We start from the raw sequence: 21,539 nt of genomic DNA on the forward strand, positions 1-21,539 counted from the left end.
AGGAAACTGAAAACACTCCTCATTAGATTAAGCAAAACTTCTGAAGGCTATTCTTCCCAGATCTGTGTGTTTTCAAATGGGAAGGAGGTGAAGAAACATTCTAAGAAAGGTTTTATTTCACTGTAGGGCCAGAACTTAATTGATGTTGAAATGCAAATCCTGGTATGAAACATTATAGCCCAGATTCTCTCCGCTACTTCTCACAGTAACATTTTTTCCTTAGATTACATCACTAAGAAGATGTGAAGTCAGCTAAAGCCTCTCTCAATCTCTCATTCAAATGAAACACATCAGGCTCTCAACTTCTAAAGTTAACGCCTCCCGTAATAAAAATAGCTCTGTAAATAAGAAAGAAAATTAGATGTGCTAAGTGAGATTAAGGCTAAGAAGAGTCTACCTCACATCCATGTATTACTGGCAAGAAACACAAATCCCTTTCTTATTGTTTCACAGTCAGGGAACATTCTGTTGTTTGATGGGGTGCAATAACCTTCAGTAATTCCACTGAGGTCTACAAGAAGCTGCCTCTATCAGCCAAAGTTGACTGCGGGACCTTTCTTCTCTTTGGAGACACACCATTTGTCCTCACGCTGCAGGTTCCATCACCGTCCTCTCTCTTTCTGCCCACATTACCCTTGTCTCTAGAAGCAGCTTCCCCATTCCCTCCCTCCGGTTCCACGTGACTGAGAACATGACAGCCATGGTTGCTGAAAACAGGCAGAGGGCCTTACTGCATGTCCAGCAACACCATTTTGAAGCCAAATCCTTTGTAGAAATTGAAACCAAACAACTGTCCTATCCGCACCACGAAGTGTAACTGCAACACTGGCATCCCACTTTCAGTTGTGCTTTTAGCTACCATATGGTTTCTCTGTAGAATTAAGGGGACAGTTCTCATGAAATTCATGCAGCGACAAGCATCACTTAAAACATGAGGCATTACACGGAAGCCAGGTAGGGCTGCTCATCGTTCTAAACCAAAGTTGTCACTCACCACTGTGCTGATTTTCTTCTTTCCATCCGTTGCTCTGAGAAGACACTTATTGTCTGCAGGTTCAAAGCTTTCTACATGGCCTTTGCGTGGGACTGGTTTTGTTCGACCATCATCTGTATTGAAATACAGAGAACATTTATTTGTGTTTGGCTAAAAATCGTGGGATGCCTCCTGACTTGAGATGTTAAAAATTGCTCACGAGGAGATCTGTAAAAATACATGGGAATTTACAGCCATCTGAACTGAATTGCTGTGAAACCGTCCACAGATCCCTTCGCCTGTAATCCCACAAACTAGAGCTGCCTGGGCTACCTGACTAACCCAGGACAAACACACAAACCCGTATGCAGACACGCTGTATGAACCGCTCGTTTCAGCAGCGGCACACTTCAGATGCATTTCAACCTACAGCACTCATCACGGAACCACAGGAAAGCCCAGGCTGCAAGGAACCTCAGAGACCATCTGCTTCAACTCGTCATGGGAAGAGCAGGGCCTAGACAGGATTCCCTGAGCACCCTGCGTGGCCGAACCTTGTAAGTCTCAAACGCTGGGGAACCCACCACATCCCTGGGGACGTGATTCCAGCGACTGACCGCACTCACAGTAAAAAAGTTTCATGCCCAATGGGGATCCGCAGCCAGCTATCCAGAAACCAGAGAAACAAGAACGTTAAAGCAACGCCACAGATCTCCATTTTTATCAAACTAAGAATTTTCACTTACTGCTCAGTAACCAGAAAGCGCCCGTATTTTGCGCAACTCAAAATACCGCCTTCCTTCAGGGTCAGCAGCCCCGCAGCCCGGGGGGCTGTTCCTTCCCCCCTCGCTAACCCTGACCCAGGCGCGCACGCCCCGCCCCGCCCCCCGCGCCGAACTCACACTTCTTCAGCGTGATGAAGACGCTGCCGGACGTGCGGCACTTCTGGAACAGCCTCGTCAGCTCCGTCAGGAACTGCAAGAGAAGGGAGCACAACCGGGCCTTGGCTGCGGGCCGCCGACCGCACCGGCACCGGCACCCGCCCCAGCCCCGGGCCGAGCCCCCCCCGCGGCCCCCGCGGCCCCCCGCACCTGCTCGCTCTCCAGCAGCACCATCGCAGCCCCGCCGCGTTTCGCCGCCGGCCCGGAAACGCCGCGCGCACGCACGCACGCACGCACGCACGCACGTCCGTACCGCGCGCACGCGCAGCGCACGGCGCGGGGCGGGGCCAGCGCCCGCCGAGCGTCCAGGCCCCGCCCCCGCCCCGCCGCCGGGCAGCGCCACGTCAGCCCCCGGAGGGGGGGCGGGGCCGGGCGCGGGGGGGGCCGTTACGGCCGTTGTGGGGGAGCTGTGAGGGGCGAGCTGCTGCTTGGGCCGCGCTGAGGGGCAGGGGCGGCGGGGGCCGCAGGAGCGGCCGTGGGTGGGGGAGGTGCCGGCTGCCCGGCCCGGCTGCCCGGGTCGGTTGTCACACACAGACCGCTGGGCACCGCAGCGCCCGGTCCTCACAGCGTCCCCGCTGCTGTCGCTGCCGCTCGGCACGCGAGCCCTGCGGCAGCAGGGGGTGCTGTGACCGCGCGCACGGAGCTGGGGCCGCCCGGAGGACGAGGGAACGAGTGCCGTGCAGCGGGACATCGCCACACGGCCACGGCGTACCGAGACCTGCCCGTTTATAATTACCTCTGCTCGCTCGGAGTCAAAGATCGCGTAAAGACCCAGGGCTGCCTTCCCGCCCCGTGGGTGTGTTTGTCCTCGTCGCCTTTCCTCACCTGTAACACGGGCAGCTGAGGAGGGAAGACCAGAAATACAAATTTGGTTGTTTCTCATAAAAACCTCACAGAAACTAACGTGAGAAACACAGGTTATTTAAGTGTTCCCAAAACCGCCATTCCCAGAGCACACGATCAACGATCAACGCTGCGGGCAGAAGCACTGACAGGCCAAGCCCTCGGACGGTCTAACAAAGGGAGGGTCCCTGCCCCTGGAGCCCGCAGTCAGTGCCCACCGCAAGACGGGTGGGTGGGTGCGAGGAGTCCCAGCTGGCTCCCTCCAACCCTGCCCAGCTGCAGGAGCGGGCTTAACAAACTCCTAATTGCAAGAGGTTGTTCTGTCAGAAATCGGAGTAGGGTTGTATTGTGGCGAGAGACCTGAATGAGGACGATGCAGTGGTGTTGCAGATTTTTACAGGCAACTTGTGAAAGCAAAACAGAAATGGAAAAACTAAACAGTTGCAACATTCTCCCCCTTGGAAACTACCATGGTCACAGAAACTGGAAGCCAAAAGAAATGCATTTCTAGTCATGCTCGCCAAAAGAGCAGATGGGTGGTCTTGTAGCTGAAGCATGGGGACTAGAGCTCTCAACCAAATTCTGACCCTCAAATTCACCAGAGAATTCTTGGGTGGCCCTGAACCATTCTCCTCTCTCTTCTGTAGGACAGCTCCTCTCTCCTAAAGATGAGGGAAGATACATAGTTTTTCTCCACACTTTATGCAACAGAACCCATTAACTCTTGTAGGATGAGCGCCATGGAGTCTTTTCCCCTCTTCTGCACAAAAATCTCAACCCGCTGTTGGGAGCTACTTCTGTTGCTGAGGTGTGCCTTTGGCACTGCAGACATAGTCCTGGCCAACCTAATCCAGCGATCGAGGTAGCAGTAGCAGTGTAGCTACAGCATCAGAGACAGAGGTATTGGGCAGCTGCCTCTTGAGGTAGATTCCTTGAAGGAATCTGTGATACGAGGGTTTCTGATAGCACTGGATGCTGGGAGAAACCACTGTGAAAACATTTCTCTGAATACAGACAGACACTCCTAATTCAGGAAGGAAAGTAAGTATTTCAGAGCAGAGGAGCAAGAAAAACAAACCACAAGCGGGGAGACCACAGGTTCCAGACAAAGAGAATACAGAGAAGCAGGGGACAACCATTCAAAATCTGTTGGAGAATAGCATGTGTGTTTCCAGTATGTGACAAATGACTTACTGTAGGTATCTAAAACATAAGTTTTTAGAAACGTACGGTTTTGGAGAGCCTTTGTTTCACAATAGTTTATGTACCAAGGTATGCAAACAGAAAGAGAGAGAAACTTCTACCAGAAGTTCTGACCGTTCGATTCCTCTTGACGTTGCTTGGTGTCAGTAAAATACAGATTACACAGCGAGGAGCACTACCATCTCCTGTTCTCCGCGCAGGCACTCACAGATGGTCACATACCGTAACTGTCGTTACTGTGCAATGCCACAGCTTTCAGCTTACTCACAGTTTCTGCCTCTTCACAAGGTAGTGCTGGGATTGCTTTTGTACAAATTGAAAGGCTTTCCCTGTTAATAGAGGGTTTTTCTGTTATGACACAGAACTCTAGAGTTGTGTAAGTTTACATTTTTAAAATCTATGTTTCATCAGCTTTTTTTTTTTTTCTGAAAAGTTTTTGGTCTCACTGCTAATAAAAGAAGCAGCTCCACTGACTTGCTGAATTTCTTTCCATAAGCGCAGCAGAGGATTTTTGTTGTTGCTGCTAGCTTATCTTCCTGATCGTGAAGCTGTTTTTCAAGCCAGAAAGTCACAATTTAATTAGGGGAGAAGTCTTCATCGCAACTTGCAAACAAGGTGAAAATGTAATATTTTTAACAATTCTTTTCCAAAAAATAGATGGAACAGGGAAATGCTGACATTGCTTTAACTTTGCCAAGGGCTGCCAACACTCAGAGGGAATAAGCTACTCAGCTGGTGAAAAAGTGCTGAACAAACACAGAAGGAGCTAAAGGGCTACTCCCAATCATGATACACTTGCTTTTCACTTTATCTCCTGCCCCAGCGCAATACCTTTCCCCTCACCCTCTACCCCCAGCAAAAAATAAATAATAAAAAATAAATAAATAAAAGGAAAAAGGCAAGACAGGTTGGATTAAAACAGTAGCAGGAGGAATTGGTGGATCCTGAGAGCTGGCAGGGGCACTAGTATTTTGTAACCTGATCTGTCATGTGACCAGAGCCGGGCAATAAAAATAAGTCTCCTACCAACCCTCCTGTTTGCTCAACTTTATTATATGGTGTCAGTAGAGAACTACTTTTTTTGGCAAAAATTTAGCAAATGAAGCCACCTGAATCATTAAATCCTGAAGGAAATCTGGCAGAGAACTGGAGAAGGTTGCTGCTGTGCTTCCAAGTTTTCCTGGAAGCAAGCTTGTACTGAAGAGAAACAGAGAAGGTGAAACCTCTGCTCTGCTCAGCGTGCTGGGAGGGGCAGGAAGCAGAAAAACAGGATTATCAGAAGCAAATTAAATTCTTGATCAACTTTAGAAGAAGTTGGCAAAGATCTATTTGAACTAGCTAGAAAAGATTACTGCTCGTTCTGGGCTATCTCAAACACACACACACGCACTCAGCTGCCGCACACCGCAGCGCAGAAATGTAATAACATACTGTAAATTACAGTTTGCTGACCACACTGCTCACGATGAGTTAATAACAGATAATGGCCCACCGCTCACAAGTGGATCATTCTGGTAACTCACTTTGATCTGTAAGTTCAGGCATACCTCGTCACAGCGTAACTATGCACGGCAGAAAGAGCCAGTACCACAGCAAAACCCCAGGAACACCACCACCCCTTTACCACTCTATCATTAGCACTGGAAAAACAGAGATGCACACCTCAGTGCCCTCCTAGCCTCACCGGATCGGAGATCAGTGGGCAAAGGGAAAGCTTTCTGATCCCAAAATTCAACAGCGGCTGGTTGGGCAGAAAGACAGTTAACCCTGAAATAGCTGCCAAAATATCCCCAAGTTCCATGCCAGGGAAATAAAGAAGAAAAAATCTAACAGGAGAAATGAACACTTTTTCCTAGTGCTAAGTAGATTTGCAACACAGCAGTTAGCAGATGACCAAAGTACTGGCGAATGTCAGCCCCCAGATCAGCTTTTAGCCCTCCTTTCAAGTGGGAAAAGAAGTAAAGGACATGCTGAGGGACAGTGATCAGAGAGCTACTGAACACAACATACGTACACGAAGTGGTATGATTTGCCTGATCAGCCAATAATAATGAAAAGGAAATTCAGAACTAAACCAGGCATTTTTGAAAGATCTTTCTGAGAGCAAGACATGCCACCAGGAAGCTGCTGAGGCACCGGTGAGGTCAACTTCCAGAGAGAAGCTCTCCATAAGAAACAGGAGGTCTTCTGTCATGTCTTAGGATCCAGTTCGTGTGCCCTGAGCTCTATCCTAAACACTGCTATTCATCTTAGTGAATACCTCATATTTTATATAATATTATTTTTGATTTCCATAGAATTATTGTCACAGATAGGCTAAGTGTAACCTTGAATCCAACAAACACTGACTTTCATTGTGTAATAGCAATGTTAGCTGTGATTTACTGTTTGTGAGGGAAACCAGGAAATAGATAAGTTTCTTGAAACTCTGATGCACCGCGTTACTATAGTAGTGAAAACCAAAGCCTATCTGCAGTGAGACACAAAAAGATTGTTTGCTGGAAAGGGACTTCATGGATTTGAAGTACCACCCAGATTTTGGAAAGCTTCTCTGTCAGGGAAGATAAGGGATGCATATTTACTGTATTATTAAGTGCCTGGGTTGAACTCCCAGTTTATATTCTCCATGGCCAAAATTATAATAACTTGGTGGTTATACCTTATATTATTTTGTACTCTTAAATCTAGCATGTTATCAATTTTTAGGGCTGTGAAATAAAGTTTCAGTGTGCACCTTGCTTACATTTTGGAGGGTTACCAGAATAAAACAGGGCTACTGAAATGGCAGCCCTAGGCCTGCGTTTGAACCAGGAGGAAGTTTTGCGTGGGGTTCGAACACTTCCCACACAGACACTTTGAGGTATGGACTTTCACACAAAGAACTCAAAGACTTTCTGAAAATAAACCATCAAATTCATCTCTCTCGCAGTCCCACTGGCGTCAATACAGTCATAGTGAGATACAGGAGGTCAGAATTTGGTAGCTGGTAGCGTAACTTCTGTCTTTGGAGCTGTAAACAATAAACCACAAATTTATTGGGGTTAAAACTTTGTTATTATCTTTAAATGAATTTTGTGATATGACCTTTGAGCCTGGTTTCGGTGGGTCTTTGTAAGTCATCTGTGAACTCCAGTAAGTTGTCTGTGGTGCGGAACCAGGCCTGAACAATGTGATGCACCTTCTGGGTTCTCTAGAAATTATATTTACCAAACCTCACAGCTCATCTTCCCAGCAGAAAGAGGATACGTAGTCATCACTTCATTTGGTACGGCAGATTTTTAAGCAGACACCGAATGTCTGGTTAAGAGCTGTGCAAAGCATCAGGGAGGTAATTAAGCTGGAGCTCAAGAGTAATGAGGTGACAGAGATTGGGTTGAGCATCATTTCTTTCACACTGATGTGTCCTACTTTCAGAAACATAGAAATGCAGTTGTGAAAAATTTCCACCAGACATTCCCAGTGAGGTTACAGGATATCTTTTTCTATGTACGTACTTAAGAGACGGAATGAAGAATATCACACCATGTTCAAAAAAAAATAGAGACAAGAAAAAACAGTCAATGGGAATTCTAGGTCAACAGAGTGACACCAGGGAGGACAACATTGTCCTTGATATCAGCGAGCACGAGGGGATGTGTAATTACAAAAGGAGTCACAAGGTCTTTGCTCTCCTGCGTTTTCACTCTCCTCAAAAGGACAGGCCTGCAAGCAGCGTATGTTCTCTTGACACCGTGGGGTGTTGCTTTCTCAGGAAGAAAAGGGTCACCTACCAACTCACCAGCACCGTTTCCTGTCTCTGCTGAGGCTGACACGAGACCTGGCTGGGCTTCTGAGATTTAAGGATCACAACACAAGCTGCAGTGCCGTGAAACAATGGTTTCTTCACAGCCTGAGCGGGGATGTCTGACACAAGAGCTGCACAGCACAACAAAGAAACAATCAAGTTAGCCACCAGACGAGTGAGGTGACAGAGATTGGCTGAGACATTATTGCTCTCATTTCCATAAGCCGTAGTTTTGGGAAAACAGAGATTGTTTTGACTGTTATCGCCAGATATTTCCAGTATGACTCCCTTCTTTTAAGAGCTGCCAAGTTTACCTGCTCATTTAAGCTTTACTTGTATTCCTCACTCTTCCCTAATGCTCCTCCAAATGCCCAGATACTTTCTAGGAACAGGGTGGTGTGGGGAGGCCGCTCCGGGCAACCAGCAGCTGGGCCGCGCTCACTGGGTCAGAGGCTGGAGGAAGCAGTTTCCTGTTTTGCTGGTATTCAATGCCATTTAACAATAGGGGGAAAGAAAAAAACTGCAGGACCTAAGCGTAGCAAAGCTGTTTTCTACATGAGCTGTCTGCCTGTTCCCCTGCTCTGCCCCAGCCTCACCCCAGCCAAGGAAAGGCGGCAGCAGGGGAAAGGAGGCAGAGGCTCCGGAGGCTAAGGGAATGAGCACTTGAAGGCATTGCTGCCATATTAGCAGCCTTGGCAGCTGGTCTGAATACTGCTAGTTTTTATCCTGCCTCCTGCCTCCCAGGAGAGAGAAAATGAGGTACTTGTGCAACACTTTTGGAGCATCAGTGTCAGCAAGAGTCACTCATGCCTTCTGACAACACCCAAACCATATTGTCCTTCCCAGTAGATGGTTTTCAGCACCATCTTGAGATAATGATTTCAAGAGTGGTCAGTTCATTAGAGCAGGAACTGCACTGAGAGAGGTTCCTTGCTTTGCCTTTCTTAATGTCATCCTTCTCTAATGGTCTGCTCGGTGCCAAATCCCTAATCCACTTTTATCGGTTCACGGAGTGCCCTCGCTCTCTTACTCTCCTCCTCCTACCTCCACACTCAGGCAGCATCCTTTGCTACCATGCTGGAGCTGGGCTCCTGTGAGCCATACAGAAATCTTACCTCGCTCACTGGCCTTGTTTTTCAAAAGCATCTTCCGAGATTAAGGGCTGCAGGGTGTAGCTCTGTAAAGCAGATTAAGCTAAGCATTATAACTACAACTGGAGTCATTCAAAAACAGGAAACACGGGTACAAAAACTGTAATTTGAGTTTGTTTCTGTCCCTTTCCCTTTATTTCGGCATCCCCCTCTCTGTTCCTGAATACATGTTGTCTGCAGACACACACTGAGCGGCAGACAGGAGCCCCAGGCAGATTGGAAGTCACAGGCTCTTTGTTAGTGCTCAGGCTATAGAAATCCCAAGTGAGTCATCCCTGCTTGCAGTAGCAGGTAGCCCAGCCATTGCCAATCACAGAGCCTTAAACACAGCCCTGCCAAGGAAATTCTCAGAAGCAACACAGGTATTACAAATGCAATCCCTTTGTTATTGCCCATAGCCTTAAAAACCTGCAACAATTAAGTCTCATGGCCGTTAAAGTTCAGGAATGGCATTGCTCAGTGATATTGCATTCAGGTAGTGCAGTAGGTTTACAGAACAGTGTGCCAGAAACCTCCACATTAAAGCATTTCCATTTCTCTTCCCATTTCTTTTTCTTTTTCTCATTCTTTTCCTTTTTCCTTTCCCCATCATTTTCATTTTCTTAAAAAAAAATAATCACATAAAATCATATTTGCTTCATTTTTTTTTCAGACAAATTGTGATTTGTTTAAGGTACTAACAAAAAGCAGGAAAGTTTTCAGAACTTAAACTGCCGAGGTCACAGTGATTTTTTTGCATAGAACTCAGTCAGTGAGACATGCTAATGTAGGAAATCTATCATGCTTAAACCTTACAATGACCCAACAGTGTTTTATTGTTAGCTGAATATAGCAAGAGAGCTCGAGCTCCACTGAACTCCGCTCTAGGTCTTTATGGAGAACGTCACAAAAAGGCTATGTTCAAGACCAAAAAAATCCCTCCCACAAACCCTAGGATGAAACCGCTTTCATCTGCGCTAAAAGCTTACCTAAGATAATTTTGCATTCAAGATATGACGTTCTCTCACCTTAACCTTTTCCTTCTTTGCTCTTCCAGGCAAGATTGAAGAGTATCACTAGAGCAAGTCTCTCAGAAGGCAACTGTCACCCGTGTTTGTCTGCCTGTGGTGTGCACGCTGGGAAAATCCCACAGTGCTCCTGAGGGAGGATAAGGAGCACAGGGGTGAGCAAGGGCACGGCACCAGCTGCACGTGGGGCAGCACTGTCCTGAACGCCGTGCTGCACTCGGTGCTGCTGGGACAAGGTAGTCACAGGCTGGAGGAAGGTAATCAAAATAGAAAACGGCATCATTATTCAGCAAGACACCAGTTGCTGTTTCAGGTGCCTGTTCCTCTCGCCCGACCAGTCGGGTTGTTACGGTGTGTTAGTCATCCGACCGCGTTCAACATCAATCTTTCGCTCCTCACAATGCCCTCAGCTACAAGCTATACACTAGGCTTGCTGTATCCTGTAATTACAATATATAGCTCATTGCTATCTATTGTGCCTAGAGGTCAGACTCCAGAAACAAATTAATTAATTGCACTTTCTGCACTTCTAGGCCGAGATAAGATTTTTTTTTTCTTTTTTTTCAGTAAAAGGCTCTGCTTTTTCCACAGCACAAACGGCTTGCCGTAATAAGGAGCCTGTCAACGTGAAACTCTTCAGTTAGAGGCAAGCAACAGGCATTTTATCTTCGCCGGGCGCCTGATTATCAGTATTATACAGCTATCTTTTGGCAGAGAAGTCCTGGCAGCAAGCAGCCGCTTCAATCAGAAAGCGATTAGTAGTTGTGCACCAGGCGTGCCCCAGCGAGGAGGCAGCCTCCCGGTGCGCGCCGCGGGACCCATGCCTCTCCACGAGTCGAGTGCTCCTCGGCTCGGCGCGGTGACAAGCCCAGCGGCTCGTGCCTGGCAGCGGCCTACGAGCCGAAACTGGATGGGAATCGGGTGACAAGTGATCAGCTGGATGGCAAATGTCGGGGCGGCCTTTGGACTGCTTGAACACAAGAGCCTGGAGAAAACCAGCATTTGGGTGTAGCTGTAAATAAGGATTTCCTCGCTCTGTGGATGACCGGACTCCAAAACTGGCTTCCCCAAAGTCTTGCAGCTTGAGGACCGAGTGTGGGACGGGTCTTGGCCCCGCAGGTGCTCTGGCTACAGGTGGTAGCTTCAGCCAGGCACCAGAGAGAAGGCTGAGGGAGGTGCTCCTTCTCCCAAGGATGATTCGGTCACATTTGCCCTTTTCTTTTCCTGGTTTCCCACATACACTTTTTTTTGAGGTGTGTTTCAATTCCTTTTTCTTTCCATTTTTTTCCTCTTGTCCCCCTCTCCCTCCCTCTCCTTCCCACCGTTCACTTCTCTGTCTCTAATTGCCGTTCTTCATTACCCCCTCCATCACGTGCTTGGCCATCACCCACGAGGACTTTCGCCACACAGGGCAGCGATTTCACTGACGCTGGGGCTCGAGCCGCCGCGCGACTGCCAGAGCTGGGGCGGCCACGTGTGATCAGGGTGAGGGGGGGTCCTTCTGCTACTCAAGACCGAACAGTTCTTGCACTGGAGCAACCTCAGAAGAAACAGCCATTGCTGACGGGCAAGCTGCCGTGCTATTTATGTCAGCGTGCAGTGTTTTGGTGCCATCAGTCAGGATTATTGTGGGAGTGAGGCACACCTATATAAAACAATGGTTGCTTTCCCGAAGCACTCACAGCTTAAGTGATGACAGCGTTCTTTCATAAACCAAGCGTGCTTAAAATCTCTAGTGAAAGCTGACATACGCTCAGAGAGCGAGTTGGGGAAGTCCCACTCTGCGCGGAATGAAAGTCCCATCACTCCGGGTGAGAATGAAGACGTGTATCACTTTCTCTCCTTTTCTCCACTGTTTTGCTGCTGATCGTAAGCTCCCAAACAAAACCAAGATTTCAGGGAATGTACAGACTGCAGCTTGTTCTCAGCTGATCCTGTTGCAGGGAGCAAGTTCCTGGCTGATTCACGAGCAGTAAAAATAAACACAGTCTGGGGAAGGCAGGGAGGAGGGAGGGAGGCTGGAGGGTACTGAGGAAAAAGTAGGAGCTACAGCAGCTGGTGTTTTCTTTGCTGGTTCTTTTCAGAGGATTTAGGCAGGTTGGAGATGTAAGTGATTAATGTCGAATGATAACACCTCGCCCCCCTCCTCCTTCTGGAAGGAACACAAGTCTTTATGCGTATCGCTGTTCTCTCAGCTTTAACCTTTCCGAGATTTACACACTCCATCCACTCCGGTGCGGTGCTGTGGGGCTGACAGCACATCTGGGTGTATTAACTGTACACTCTGTGGTTTCTGCAAATGCCTAGGGTTTGTTCTAAGTGTTTTGAAAGGCTGCACTCGAAGCCCCGAGACTTCCCCTTTGGAAATGACCAGACTGAAGGCAAGGTACTGCCACACGAACTTGAGACAGATGGTTCTTCTAGCTTCTTTCTTCCATGCCAGCCCTTTGCAGTAAAGGGCATAGCTAGATGCTGCTGAACTCCAGTAAAACTTGCTTCCACAAAAGCTCCCAGATTGCTCCCAAACAAAGCATGGACAAATAAATACCAGAAAGCTTTCTCTGTCCCCCTTCGTAGGTATGTCAGCTGCTTGGCCACGTACATCCAGGCGTCCTGCCCTTGGCTCTGCTCAAGGGCAGTGGTATCAGAGCATGCTCCTATGCTGCGCGGATAAGAAGTCTGCTTTTGTCTTGCCTTTCTTGCACTGGAGAAAAACACACAGCAGATACAGCTGGGCAAAGGTGGCTGTGTAGCTTCTACCATTCATAAAAAAAGAGTTTCAACATAAGTTTTATGTTGTAACTTAAGGAATGAGGTTCCCAGCAGGAACAGCATAAGCCAAAAAGTTAAGGAGCCTTTTTGAATCATTTATCTTAAGCAGGGCTGATGGAGGCATAAAAAAATTATAATGTGCTAATGAAATGTACTGAAGACACAAAGTTGAGATGTCTCATCAACAGCGAGGATGAGCAGAATATCAGGAAAAAATTTGATGACTTCAGAAATTCACGGTGAAAAGGTCATACACCTAGATAACAGGAGCTCCTGCCGTAAAGACAGGGACACACCATTTGGAAGGCACAGGGGTGAAGAAAAACCAAGATACAGTCATGCATTACAGGGGAACTGAGCCAGCCATGGAAAAGGAAAATGCAGTCACAGGGTGTGTTAGACAAGATACTGTGGGTAATTAGCATTACTGCCATTGTGTAAAGCAGTATCAAACCCTCGTATGTTTCAACAACAGATACTGTTCTTGCCAGCCATATTTGCAAAAAGGCAGGCTTAAACAAATGATTGGGGAAATTAAGAGTCTGTCTTAGAATACCATAAAGAAACTGACTTATATAGCAACAATCCGATGAGAACAGGTGAGCAGGGACAGGAGTTTTTAAATACGTCAGAGAAGAAAACGCCAAGGAGAGAAAAACAGCTATTTAAACTAAAGCTTAACCTTCACACAAGAACAAAGTGGTATAAAATAATGACTAGCAGAGTAAGCTCTCAGAAACACTTTCCACTGGTTTTATTAACGGTGAAGTAGAGAACACGCTTAGGATGGCACTTCACAGATTACTAACAATGTCTTCTGATGTGGAAGACCCAGTAGGTCCTTTCCATCCTAAGTCCTTATGTGGACTTCATAGACGCTCATGTGTTAAAAACAGCATGGGTGTTTATTCTCCGTGTGATTTAGCTTTTAATGATTAGGACATTGATCAACACACTGTTAGGTACTGGGAAGGAGAACTGAAGCTTTTCATGTCCCTGGTTGAGGTCCAGACCAGGCTGAGTGGGGCTGAAGGAGAATTTGTGCTTTATCGTGTGGCTGATGGTTGGTAGCTTCTTTGGAAAATTAACTGCTGCACAATTTCTAATGGGCAGCCTTCTGTATCATGATATCACCACTGCCAAAAGATAGTTTTGCTGGCAATCTTTCTGGAAAGGCCAAAGATTGACTGGACAGGAAGAGAGCGAGCCAGTAGCTTTGTGCATGTAGTGGAGAGTGGTGGGTGGAAATCGCACCACAGTCAGCTGATTTTACCTGCCCTGCATACAAAAAAGGGACCCTAGTCCCTAAGACTGCCAGCAAAGCACTTCTTAGTTTAACTTCCCCATTGAAAGTGCAGACCAGGACCATACCGGATGGCGATGCCCTATTATTCTCACATGGTGTTTGGCGCATGCGATCATCCGTCTGTAAGGTATGTGCATGTACATGCACTTAAAATTGTGCTTCTGACATGGCCCTGATTTATGAGGGCATGAATTACGTGTTTGCCTTGCGGATGCCCCTCTGCTGTGCCTCCCTGGAGCAGACCAAGACGCTCTCTTCTCTTGGTGTGCACTGGGGCGGGGAGGAGAGGAGCCCTGGTAAAGGCTGAGTCAGTCACGGACAGACTGGAGTTTTCTTCGGTTTTGAGATCCAAGACTGGCTTTTGCCAAGACAAGTGCTGGCACATCCCACAGCAAAAAGGAGGGGGAGCACGGAGGAGGTGAGGGGTGGGAAGGAGAGGGAGACGAAAAAACAACTGATTATCCTTTTTTCTACTGTGCTAGTCCTGTGAGAAAGGAGGAATTTATAACACACATACACGCTTCAGGTTTTTCAAAAGCTGTCTTTAGCTGTATATCATATTTCCAGGGGTCAAATGTTTATGCATTTTGTCTACAACAGTAAAAATGTGTATTTTTAATACAGAGTGACTGATCATGCAAGTGAGCCAAAGCGAAATACATTAAAACAAGGGCCAGACACATCACTTTTTCTGCAAGGTTAGCTGGATGGTGTAAGCTTTGCACCCCGCCTTGACCAGAACTGGTTTATCCATCAGACTGCAATACCTTGACTACATTGCATCTGTACTTCCAAACAAAACCAAACCACCTCAAACAACAGCTCATGAGGCTTGTTTATGAGGTTTATACTGTTTTTGAAAATTCTTACATCTTTTGATTGTAGACACTTTCCCCATCTCAATCTGCCCACGTCACTGGTGTAACCCACAACGCACCTCAGTTACAAGCAGCACCCCGTGCATCCATACAACACGTGTACAAATCATGCTGTAGCCATACTGGCAAAACGTCTTGAAATGGAGAAAGTCTTTAACACAACCAAAGTTACCGGTACCTAAAAAAAGCAGTGTAGCTTTACTAAATTAGTTCTGAAGGAGAAATGTAGCCGGATCTTTAGCACTGAGAGAAAGGGAGCAAGGTAAGAGTTGATCACCGCATACAGAGATCTTTTGTTATTCTGGAAATGAGAAAACCCAAGCACTGCTTGGATGCTCACCACTATGAGACCAAACACAGTATATTATCCAAACAGGCTTTTAGCCACTTTCTTCTCAGGTGTGACCCTGCCATTCCTACTTAGGGTGAAGGAAAGATCTCTGCTTCAAAACACAAAAATTTCTTATGACTCATCTTTATTTACCAAGTTTTAGGGAATAAGGCGGGATTTCTTCTGCTAAAGCCAGAAGTCTCATTAACAGCCTATGGGGAAAATGAGTAAACGTTTCACACAGAGAAAACTACCTGCTGCCCTCTGATTCTGCTTTACTCACCTCCTCCGAGGTATACAAAGACAATTTTGTTAGTGCTGGTAATAGGCTCTCTCAAAGTTGGCGGGGAGATACTTTCCATGGGACAGGGAGTCCCGCAGCCCTTCGGGCTGCTCAGCAGGCCCATGTGGGCCAAGCAGACCCCACAAGCCGTGGGCACTGCTGGAGCCAGCTCAGCTCTGTCTCCTCTTGCCCCCTGAGCTGGCTGGCACGAGGCAGCCAGTGCCAGGCTTTTGTTTTCCACGCTCAGCCAGCTCAAGCTCTTCCCACCCAGAACTGCAACCCATGGGGATTTTTGTAGCTGCCCTTAAAGTAAACTCACGTGGTCTGTCCCAGCTTGGCCTCAAGTATCCTTCTGGGTCATCTGCCGCACGCTACACAAACAGGCGAACTTGCCAAATGACCAGTTCAGCAAAGAGCATGCTGAGGTGTGGGCTGTTAAATAAGGATGACTTGCAAGAGCTGACAACATGCTTGGCACAGCACAAGGCACTGAGGAAGACAAAACCCAACCTCAGTGTGAAACCGTACCCGGCTCCCGCGTGTGTTTGTACAAGGCAGGCGGTTCGGGAGGACAGTGTCACGCTTTCATCTGTGTTTACACAGGCCTAGCACAACAGAGTCCTAATCCAAACCGGAGCTCCTAAGTATCACAGCAATGCAAATTAAATAACACTAATGACACGCTTTCCCTCCGTGCTCCCCGGGTCAGGCACGAGGAGAGCTGTCCTCGCTGGGAAGCACCAGGGCCTCGCACCACGCTGGGGCAGCTTCAGGCTGACCTCGGCCTGGCCGGCCGCTGCCGCCGGGCCTGCCATCGCGCCTCCCGCTGAGGGGCGAGGCCTGGGCGCTTGTGCTGCAGGGAGAAGTCAGCGCCATTTATCTTGTGTTTGCCCCGGCTGAAAGCGTGTGTGCGTGCAACTGCCAGGGTTCAGCTAACACTGGTATTTTAGTAAGCCACAGCAACTTGGCTGTGTCAGAGTCTATGGATCCTTTTTTTAGCAAACAGATAAAATGGAGTTGGTAGGGAGAAGCGTTCTGCTGACATTTGCTGAAAGTGCTTTCCCTAGTACTTTATAAAATGGTCAGGGCAACTGTCTGTCACAAGATTTAATGAAAATTTTAGAACTTTTAGCAAAGTATTTCTGACTAAATCTGAAAGAAAACACGTTTCAGTCATTTCCATCTATTCTTTAATCCAACATTATTAGTTGGCTCATGTCCCACAAGCAGCGTACCGTACAGCAGGTAATCCTACAGACATAAAACTTGTAACAAAGTTTACCTCCTGCCACGAAAATATGCTGTACTGAATGAAAGCTAACGATCTGTACATGAGTGTGGGCTTTACCTCTTCTACTTACAGGAGGCTGTGGAGAATTATTAAAATAATTAAATACACACATCTACGTTATTAATCAATAAGGAAATCCCACTGGATATTTGACAAACAGGATTTAACCACTCGCTGAACTTGGTGGACAATGGAAAACTGTCTTCACAGATACCAACACTGACAGAAAAACATAATTAAGAATGTCATCCCCCAGTAACATAGAAAACAATGTCTAGAACAAATGTGCAGCATTCAGATAATTGCATCCAACAGATGTCTTCAGTTAGCTGTTCATATAAGAGGGATATCATTTGAGAAGAGGAGGCTCCAGACGCTATACAAGATTAGCATTGTACCTTTTAACACTGCAAAGTCTTAAATAGAGAAGTTTAAGAAGGGAAGCGAGATGGTAATTTTAGAAACACCCTTATTAGTAACTCTTTTATTTTTTTTAAAGGTGAATGTTGAGAAAGATGAGCAATACTAGGATAAGATTAAAAGTACGTCCTTTGGTAGGACATTTGGAGATAAATTCTGCACATAAATGAGCAGGGTTCATTGTCTCTTTCATATTGTAATAGTATCCCCAGTGGGATTTGCCTCCTCGGCTGTTCCCAGTCCCCTCCCCCAGCACCGTGAGATGAGAAATGCAGTGTTTTTAATGACTGGAGCAGGAGGGATCTTGTTATTGTGGCTGCATCACCCCTCCAGGACACAGTTCAGTAGAAGTTTGTCATGTGGCTGAGCAGAAACGATGAATGCAGGTTTTATGAAGTTCATTCCCCAAATACAAAGGAACATGGGTGGAAAAAAAAAAAAAGCCACCGCATTCATGGCTACAGGCTGCAACAGTATACAGTTCACAGCCTGAGCTCTGCATTGATCACTGTCAAGCTCCTGGGCTGCAATACACCTGTGATCTCTCCCCCATCCCAAGCAGCAAGCCTTTACCTGCACTCCTGCCTTCACCCACAGCATCTCTCCCCTTAAACATCTCCTGCTATCTTACCCCTCTTCTTTTCCAGGTGGGGGCATTCGGTGCTATAGTGTCCCCCTGATTCCTGTCTTGGGCCTGGAAAAAACTTAACTGCCCTCTGCTTGGGGACAAGTGGGTATTTGCAGATTAATACCCTCCCAAATACACGCACACACGCTTGTTTCCTCCCAGCCCCGCTGCAAGTTGCCCGCCTTACCTCGGGCATTGCTTCATTTCCTGTTTGCTCCCACCAGCCGCCTCCTTTGATTCAGCTCTGTGCCATTATGCAGGCTAATATCAAACGGGTGGAAGAGGTAAACACTAAAAAAACAACCCAGCGTGTCCTTCCTCTCCTCAATGGGCACGATGATATTGTCAGGAAATGGGTAACAGCTGCAGGTGCTAGAAATGAACTGCATGTATAGGAAGGTCTGGAGTCTGTGTGTTCAAAACATGTATACAGATAATATTTACTGTGAACAGGTTATTTTAAATGGGTAAACACTAGCACAGAGTCTCCTTGAGAAAGCACCCTGCACACGCTCGTGCTGTGACAGCAGCTGCCTTGCACCAACCAAGCCCCCCGCAGAGAGGGTCCCGGGGCCGGCGGGCTGGCTCCCCAGGAGTGGCACAGCAGGGGGGAGGCAGCCAGGACAGCCCCTGACATGGCTCACAAAGCCAAACCCTGTACCAGGGACCACTGCACCACCACCTCCCCAATCCCGTTTTGCTCCATGGGATTTTGGGGACTGGTTGTAGGAAGGGGGTGGCAGTAATGGGAAAAAGCAAATGTCATCCTGCTGTGGCAGACCCATACTTACATCCATGTGTACCTAGGTCTGCTCACACCAATCCCATCTGACGATTTGAGGCTCGAGTGCTGGGCTTTGCAGGTTAGCTGCTCAGGGAAACAGTTTTGCTTTGTGAGCTGGATCATTTAGCTTGTTGGTATCTACACAAAAAGTACTGCAGGCGTTCTCTTCCCTCGGAGAAAGACAAGCAAGGCATGGCAATCGCAGGAGTTGTTTGCTAGGCTTTACTTGCTCACTTAAGTCTGAGAAACCATATCCCTGAGCCCATTTCATCAGCTTTCTTTTGGAAATCAGTGTCATTGTCAGCTGTCAGTAACTCACTCCATTTACCTGCTCTCAGCTTCTCAGGAGGACACAGCAAAGCCTAAGCCGGCTAAGGTTACTGAATGATAACAGCAATTCTTAAGTCAAAGGGTATAATGAGGCTCTCCCTAGACAGTGACAAGCTTTGGATTTCTTATAGAGGCCGGTGATTGTGTCTGTGTCTGTTTGTGCCTGCTGGGTTGTGGACTCCCCCTCTTCTCCTCCGCAGGTCTGGCTCCCCCACCCCCAGCCAGGCTGTGGTGGAGCTGAGAGGCTGTGGGCACTTGATGCTGATTAAATTCTGCTGACTGAGGAAGATGTCAAATTCTACCCAAAGCAGAGAGCCGCCAAGGAAAAGCTGCTTTTCTTTGCTTTTGACAGCTGGAGCCATGAATTTAAGCAGAGGTCTCACCTTCAGGCAAGTCAACAGCTGGGCAGAGAGCAGTCTTTCTTAAAGAGAGAGTGCTCCGTATTTTCTGGAGCTCAGTGTTACCAGGAGGTGAACGAGTGCAAGAGAACATTTTGTAAAAAAAAAAAAATCAAAAAAACAAAAAAACAGGTGCAGCTGGGTTTTTTGTTGTTGCATTTTTTTTCTTTCACTAGAGAAGGACCAAGTCACAAACAAGAAAGAGGAAATGAAAACACAGTCTTATTTCCCACCCTTGGTGTTTCTCTTCTTCCATTTCCCCTCCAGTGCTTACAAAGAGGAGACAGAGCCTGTGTCTGTGCAGGAAGTTCCTGGAGTCCTTTCCCTAAGAAGATTCTGCACCAAGTCACGTCTACTTTCATGTTTGTGTGCCAGCCATGCTGTAGAAGTGGTGGCTCTGGTCCTGTTGGGTCCAGAGGAGGAACTCTGGCACTACAGGGCCAGGCTTCATGCTACCCAATTTTCAGTCCCACGGAGAAGAAGCCAGAACACGGAGAAAGCTCAGACCTTTTAGGACGTAGGGACAGAAACAGGTCTGACCTAAACGTGGAGGAAAATATGTAGTGCACAGTTGCATGGACGCTGTCATGTCACCTAATTCATGAGTACATGATGTATTAGCAGGTGCTATTGGCCAAAAGTGTGAAATGCACCGAAACTGTGCTATTGCCTTTTACTACACCTCCACCCCCCGACAAAGCCACAGCTGCTTAGAGTACTCTGGCCACTAGACAAGAGGTTTCAGGGTACTCCCAAGTTGTCTCATATAAAAAAAAAAAACAACTTCAGGAAAGCATTGGAAATGAGTTGGACCAGAAGAACAGTACGTAACTCCGTTTAGCCTGTACTCACGTGGTCAGGGACGTCCTGAGCTCCACACACCGATCTCAGGGCTGTTTAGGTACTTCATGCAATAGCTCGTTACACTGTTAGCAGCCCTGAGGTAGGGTGAGGAAGACAAGGCTCTGGCTAGGTGAGTGCCCTCATCAGTAGTATCACAGCCATGACAGCTCTTCTTTATCTCTGACATAGTGAATCCCATTTTCTCCCCCTTCCCCACTGCAAGACCTACATGAGGAGATATGTCCTACCACAACCTTTTCCCTAATCATTAGAGCGCTTTCCAGAGAGGTGGGAAATGTGAATTTCAAGCCCTTCAGAAGGAAATTGAGTACATCTCCCCAGTAATTTGGAAGCGTGAAATAAAAGCAGGACAGCACTCCTCTTGGTAAGGATGGAAGAAGACCTAATAGACTTAACCATGTTTAAGACTGTCACTTACTTTGTGGTATCTAATGTATATCCTGGGAAGACTGTTGCAACCACCAAGCTGCTGTGTGAAAACACAACCATCATCATCGTCATCACTGTTGCTCTGGAGGAAGAAGAGAAAAGCAGGAGGGATCGTTCCTTTCATGTGGGGCTCAATAAGGAAAAGGAGGGAGATGCAGAGAATCTTTTATTTTCGGGATCTCCATTGACCTTTGATGTGGGATAGAAGTCACAGTTCTCTGACCTACAAACACTGAAGTGCTGGTAAGCACATGTAGAAACAGAACTTTAAGAGTGCTTAAATAGGATTTTTTGTTGTTAAGAGTTGAAGCACCTATTGAAAGTAGTTATTTGCAGAGTTAAGCAGCAGCTGAGGTCCTCAGAATTGCAATTTAGAGTCTAAGCACCAGAAATCCATTCAGGTCCTAACCTAAATACAGACAGACCCTTTTTTTTTTTTTTTGGATTTAGCTTAAAATATGCAAGCAATTTTTCCTATTTTTTTTTCATTTTTACTTTATCTCCACCAGTGGTAAGAAAAGCAGACTGACACTCCTGAAGGTAAAAGTTAATGTGACTATGTTGCCTTTATTTATCAAGAAGGCAAACATAAAAAGTTTTCATAGCTATTTTGCTATCATGATATGGAGGGAAGATAAAATTCAATTTTTGCTACCATTCCAACTAGCTACCACCCTAACCCTCTGCTGAAACTTGTGCCAAATCTAAGTGTTCAAATGTGTAAGTTCAAAGACATTTGGAAAACTTGCTGAAGTTATATTTCAAGTGGAATTGAAAGACAGAGGCTACTTTCTGCTCTGCTTGAAAGGAAGAAGAGATTAAAATCAGGTGCAACACTTCTTTCTTACTAGATTTTCTGCCCATTTTTACAGCCTCCTACTCTTCAGGTGGGCTTCTGTTAGAACAGGAACTTGGGTGGGTAT

At 46.9% G+C, this 21,539-nt stretch overlaps 1 protein-coding gene across 3 annotated transcripts in view; it reads right to left on the bottom strand.

The window, feature by feature from the left end:
- SRP14 (signal recognition particle 14) overlaps positions 1 to 21,539 on the bottom strand; it is a 36,901-nt gene that overhangs the window by 1,508 nt on the left and 13,854 nt on the right. Inside the window, exons 1-4 of one of the 3 annotated variants that reach the window (XM_083837964.1) lie at positions 8,860 to 8,905; positions 2,651 to 2,754; positions 1,876 to 1,948; positions 995 to 1,107 (exon numbers count right to left, since the gene is read on the bottom strand). In XM_083837964.1, coding sequence (XP_083694090.1) covers positions 995 to 1,107; positions 1,876 to 1,948; positions 2,651 to 2,754; positions 8,860 to 8,890 — 321 coding nt within the window. In that variant the 5' untranslated portion in view covers positions 8,891 to 8,905. Of the gene's footprint in view, positions 1 to 994; positions 1,108 to 1,875; positions 1,949 to 2,064; positions 2,235 to 2,650; positions 2,755 to 8,859; positions 8,906 to 21,539 lie in introns of those variants that run through there. The other 2 variants (XM_083837963.1, XM_083837965.1) reach the window with 2 other exon arrangements.

The sequence above is a fragment of the Anser anser genome (assembly GCF_964211835.1).
Source record: "Anser anser genome assembly, chromosome: 5".
In the NCBI taxonomy this organism is placed as follows: Eukaryota; Metazoa; Chordata; class Aves; order Anseriformes; family Anatidae; genus Anser; species Anser anser.